At 42.8% G+C, this 6,200-nt stretch overlaps 1 protein-coding gene across 1 annotated transcript; it reads right to left on the bottom strand.

The window, feature by feature from the left end:
• On the bottom strand, positions 1–6,200 carry LOC118784748 (GTP-binding protein Rit1-like). The gene is made up of 6 exons (XM_036539151.1): positions 6,016–6,200; positions 3,906–4,007; positions 2,403–2,459; positions 2,228–2,301; positions 1,211–1,402; positions 1–948 (listed from the first exon to the last, which is right to left on the bottom strand). Exons 2-6 carry the CDS (start codon positions 3,991–3,993, stop codon positions 718–720), a joined length of 642 nt encoding a protein of 213 aa, XP_036395044.1. The 5' UTR covers positions 3,994–4,007; positions 6,016–6,200; the 3' UTR covers positions 1–717.

The following is a 6,200-nucleotide window of genomic DNA, read 5'->3' as shown; positions in this document are numbered from 1 at the left end:
CTTAATATTTGGCCCCCATGTTTAAAAGTAAGAATTAAGTGCCTCCAGAGAGCTATTTACAGCTCTGAATAAGGATACAAGTCAGGCATTCTGGGGTTTCAGTCTGACAGCTTCGCAGGGATGTATTTTCAACCCAGAATATAGAGGTCTAAACCATTGCAGGCTTTTCTGATACACAGCAGCAGCAGTAGCTGAGCCGCCTGTTCATGTGGGGCAGACAAGAACAGCGTACATCAGGCGACCACTGCAATCCACTCGTGGCAGTCTGAGTATATCTGATGAAATATTAGGTACAGTTTTTTCTCAAGGGACCAGCATGTGCCAGTGTTGTGCAGTGACCAAATACCTCGCAAACTGAGAGTGGTTAAAACTGTAATACTTTGGTCTTGCAGGTTGCCTTGGCCTCTACAACAGGGTTTCTCTGTTTTGTTGGTATCTCTCAGAGCCCTCCACTTCTCCCTTTATCCTTTCCATCCATCCATCTCCTTTCCCTTGCCAATGCTCTCAAACCCTAGCATGTCTTACTGTCCTTATATTCACAATCAAGGATCTAGGCTGCCCTCATATCAACCCTGATTCAGTCCTTTATATTCTGGATTTAGCACTCCTCTCCTTTTTTGTCTTGAATTTCTATGTCTCTACACTGAACTTTTCTGTTCCCTCAACCCTCACCCCCTCCAACTGCATCTCTTTGGGTGCCGTAGCACTACGGCCGTCTCAGTGCTCAGAGCGCTGTTTCCTGCAAAAGGGGGACTTCAGGCGGGTCCAGAAGGAGTGGTGCCGTCGGCTCTTCTTCTCGCTCCCCTTGGCTGCTTCCACTTCCCGCTGGCGGATCTGCCGCACCAGAGCGGCAAACACGTCGTCGATGTAGTAGCGGAAGGCTGCTGAGGTCTCGAAGAAGGGACACTGGAACTCCCGCGCCAGGCTCCGGCCCTCCTCCACTGACACCTGGTGGACAGGAGGACTCACTATGGTAAGGAACACTGAAACTCACGTTGGACACATTCCAAAGACTGAGAGACAGTGACATCGGAACCCAAACTGTGGCCTGATTTGGAGATAGAGATACACTAGTTTCCTGACACATACGTCTACTGTTTGGCTTAAACACAAATTCTCTATATATTTGTGAATTTACCTGTATCACAGATTGTCTCGGTCAGAGTGGTAAGTGCAAACAAGTGCATCCAAGCATTTCAGTGCTTCTCACCTGTCTCAGGTGAGCGAGGTCAGACTTATTGCCCACAAGGACCACGGGTGTGTCCGCAGTACGCCGCACACGGTGGATGAGCTGTTTGAACTGCCGTGCCTCCTGAAAGCTGCGACGGTCGGTGATGGAGTAGGAAATAATGAAGCCCTCTCCTGCCCTCATGTACTGGTCCCTCATCGCCGTAAACTCTGCCTGGTAGGGGTGTTCACCCATAAGCCACCATTTAAGACACTTACAGGCGAGGAAGTCAGCTGTAGTTACAACAGTACCTAAGATATGGCTTTTTTATTCTTCTACATCAAGACAGTCATCAAGTTTATGAATATTTAGACTACCTCTGCCTGGTTCATCAATAGTGGAATAGTCACAGTATTGTTCATGACTGAAGCTTTAGGACCACAGTTTGAGAACCAGTGAATTCTAAGAGGGAGATTTATTCTCACAGAGATTTAACACAAATAAAGGGACAATCTAAGACAAAAACAGAGGGAAAAGACAAAGGAAGGGAAACGGTAAATATCAGGTAAATATCAATGACAGACATGTCCGTTACTTGAGCACAGAAGAATGTGCTAGCCCGTACATTGGCACAGCACCCAGCGAAAGATTGGGTGGGGAGTGTAAATTTGTTGAATGTCCAAGTGTCATTATCATGGTATACAGTATGCAGCCTTACAAAGAGAGATCAAGCAGAGTGAGACTGTACCACAGAGATATAAAGTGGATGCTCTCTAACCCTTGTGGAAAAACACTGACGTTCATCGTCGGCCAGATACAAAGTGGGGTTCACCTTATCCGTTGTGCCCATATTCATGTAATAATGCCAGCCTTGACGCCATATTAACACTGGGATAAATCTGAATCTATTGTCAGGCCCTTCCGTATTTTCAATTTTCTATCAAGGCCTCGTTTCAAATTTGAAAGCAAGACAAGGACAGGAAAAGGAGATGGACTGGAGACAGAAGGAGAGGCTGCAGGTGGTGGATGGGCCACAGTATCCATGTAATACATGCTCACCTGCCCTGCAGTGTCCAGGATATCCAAGTTGGCCGGTTCATCGTCAATACGGATCTGTGTCTTATAGGCATCCTCTGAGAATGGACACAAGTTTTGAATGCCAAGACAGAGTACATGGGTACATGTAACTATACCTAAACAACCACATAGCCCCACATACACCCACCCCTCTCACCTATGGTGGGGTCGTGGTCCTCAGGAAACATGTGGCTGATAAACTGCATGATGATGGCTGTGGCGAGAGAGAGACAAAGATATGAACGACTGACTTACTGAAATAAGGTTATTCAGAAGATGTGACAGTACAGAAACTTCTGAAAAATACGGCACAGCGACAGGACTCAGATGAACCTCAGTTTTGTAAAGAAAGTAATGCACAGGAGAGAGGAAAGAGGTAGAGAAAACAGGGAGTCAAAAAACATGCTACACAATATGTACCCTGTAATGAACAGCAGGATGGGGGGGAGTGAGCCACACCCCAGGGAGTAACCACATCAAGAAAGCTATCCCCTTTCTTTCTCTTCCCCCTGCTTCTCACTTTCTCTCTCTGTTAATCTTCCTCATCTACTGAACTACCTCCTTTGTCTCGTCATGCGATAAAGTTTCACTGCACCAGACTTAACCCCTGAGATAAACTGCATGTTACATTCAAACTCACAGATATATAAGTGTAGGTAAAAAAAAAAATATGTTTTCTCAGATGTAATGTTTTACAGAACTGAGATTATATCAAGGCCATATTAAATGATTAATACAAAATAACACTGGTTGTATTCCAGAACGCACACCTGTATTCTACAAATTGCATATAATAGTGCTGAAGCTGAATATAAATAAGAGCTGCTCCGCCTCAGGTGTGCAGAGAGTATTCTTCAGACTGCATGACAAATGAAGTCTGCTATGAAGAAAATGTCCTAGAAGAGATTCATTAAAAAAAATACCCTCATGTGACATAAACAGGTACAACTACCTGAGCAAAACATATGCAGCACAACATCGCAGAATCTGCAAAAGTTAGCTTTAAGTTATCTAGCTAGTAAACTTACAACTAGTATAATGTATACCAGAATGAAAATACCAATACAATATATGCTAAAAACCATAGATCAGATATGTGCATTTTCCTCAGGCAGTCAGTACTGAATGATGATCTGTAAGTGCGTTCCAGATCAAAGAGTTTTGATGCTCCTTCTACACTCGCACCCTTGACCTGTCAGGACTACTCGGTCTATGTAATCCAATGCGTGTGTTTGCTGGTTGCAAGTAGGCATTTTGGACTCCAGCCACTCACTCTCTCCCTCCCTCTACCTGCATAAGGTAATTTCACGTAGTCTCCATGGCAACAGCCAACAAAAAAAGGAAGGCAGTTTCTGTGCACTGGTGCGTCACCCTAGCAACTGACTCTGTGCAGGGTTGTCAAGATTGTGAATGGCTTCCTGTTGTTGATAAGCCTTTGAGGAAAAAAAAAAAACAACAACACCTCATGTACTGGATAGAGACTAAATCAAGACTGCAGACTGGCTTTTTAACTGATGGACAGACTTGCTCACTAGAACACAGCCTGAGCGCATAACTGAAATCAACTGTGATTGCGAGAGATGAAGAACAGCCAGTGAGAGGAGAAGAAGGAAATGTTGTGAAAGTGATGGGCAGAGGGTGCACACCCTGCCATACTCACCACTCTTCCCCACACCTCCCTCACCCAGCATCACCAGCTTATACTCGCGAGATGGCCCCAGTGCCGCCGCACTCCGTGTTGACTCCATCCACACAAAGGGGCCTGAGTACAGACAAACAGACAGAGCGGGGTGAGTCTGACCCCCAATTCCACCACGGACTTTACCTGTAAAGCTGGACTATATCTATAAAGCTTTACTGGCAGCTATGTGACAGAGTAAACATGATCATGTCTGAATTTAACACAAAACCTTAAGAAGCTTAAACTCACTACACTGCTTTAGGGTAGAACGCTCAGGATAATGTTGGACCTCTGAGAGTTCCCTTCATGTCACAATAACAAAAGCATTCACCTGAGAAACCTCTTTCAGTTTCTTCCTGAAATGTATCATTAAACCCTGCACTGACAATGAAGGAAGTCTATTCCAACCAAAGCATTGGTTTCAAATCTGGAAATTCCAGTAAAAACCACAAGAGGGGCACAAGAAAACAATCTGAGATGTTAACACATTTCCGTATCTCTTATTATATGAGTTATATTATTCTGTATGAATTCATTACAGAGGGCATTTTATGCTGCAAAGAATTCTTAACTGGGTCTCATCGTTTATACTGTGTAGTTTACCAAATCCTTGCCTGGTGAATTTGAGAATGAATTTCACAACTGAATCTTTAACGCAAATTGATATAAAATATTTGAGGCCGTTTTATTAGATTTAGGCAGCAATGTTTTCCAACAATTTCCAGAGCGAAAGCTGTTTCTCCTCCACAAAGATTGTTTTCTGGCTGACATGCTGGTATTACTGCGGCACTTAGGCACAGCTAATAATGAACACATTATTCCAGACGACTCTCCCACTGAGACACTGTATTATTTGTCAAATAATGACCTCTGATGTAAAAAAAATATGTCGTTAAAGGCCACAAGTATGTATTTACTGCATTGCTACAATACGCTTGATTGGTGTGCAAACTGTATTAACTTCCACTGGGAAAAGAAAAGGACAAAAGGGCGTGGGAGACAAGCTGATTTCCTCATGTCGTGACTCCCTGGTTCCCCGCTAAGGACAAACCCACAGCCATAATTTCGAGTGGGCCTCTTTGAGTAATGTCATTTTTAATGCAATGTTAAGAAAATATTTTATTGCAATTGTTAGTTGCCTCAATAAAAGTAAACACGGAGAATACAGCTATGTAACTACAGTGCAGCTAACTAGCTAAATTAGGACAGCGCAAAGGACTTTCTTTCTGACTGTCAGCAACCCACGAAAAACATATTTTTGGTTATAAATCACGTTAAGAAAATACACCGAGCAATGTAATTTTTAATTAAACGAGCAACACACATTTTAATACACACTGAACTTCATAGTGCTTAAACGTGTACGGTAGTCTAGCTAAGTTAGCACCAATATCATTCCATATGTTTCAGCTAGCTAACATTAGCTGTATAACTATAGCAACTAGCTATTTCAACATTTCCTATAACAAAACATATTACCAATGAAAAAGATGAAAGAGCCCCGATAGGTGGCTATATAGCTACATGTTGCACTGACACATTTTGAAAAGTTTAGTGAAAGTTCGGTTTGTCTATCATACTATATTCGCCTAACGTCGTGTAACATTCTGAAATTACCCAGTCAGTTAGCTGAAATTTAGCCACTATAACTTAGCTGATCGCTTTCATGCTGGAGGCGGAAGTTAAATTTATTCTCATGTATAAATACTTAACATTTTTTCGAGTGTAAATTGTCTAATGTTAGAGTGAGTCAATGTAAGCAGTGCGTTTCTCCTCTAAAATCAATTTCCTTCCTCGCTTGCGAGCATGAACGGTATTGTATTCGATTCGGCCAACGTTAGCTAGTGACACAACAGCTAACTACATTTAGCGTGCTAGTTATAATGCGGTCAGTTTGGTTTGTAGAATACTGCAGAGTTTTATCGATTAACGTAACGTGTAACTTAGACTAGCCAGTTGCCTGTAAATATAGCAATCACACTGAAACTTCGTGTCCGAAACCTAATTTTTCCAATGAAAAGGGATAGCCAGTTAGCTAGCCAATGTGCTAAGCTAGCTTGCTAGCTGGCAATAATTGAAAATGACTCACCTGTGTCACTCAATGTCCAGTTTTTTCATTCTCTTGAGGATAGTTGCTGGCTCGCTGGTTACCATAATTTACTGGTTACCTAGCTAACTGTGTAGCTCAATACCAGCTAGATACTGTAGTCTACACAGAGAGCGAGAGAGAGAGACACTGTAAACACACAATGATCTTAAGTTAGGCACACCCGC

This window comes from Megalops cyprinoides, chromosome 10, assembly GCF_013368585.1.
Source record: "Megalops cyprinoides isolate fMegCyp1 chromosome 10, fMegCyp1.pri, whole genome shotgun sequence".
NCBI classification, from domain to species: Eukaryota; Metazoa; Chordata; class Actinopteri; order Elopiformes; family Megalopidae; genus Megalops; species Megalops cyprinoides.
The sequence above is the reverse complement of the archived record's forward strand: the minus strand, read 5'-3'. Positions and strand labels throughout refer to the sequence as shown.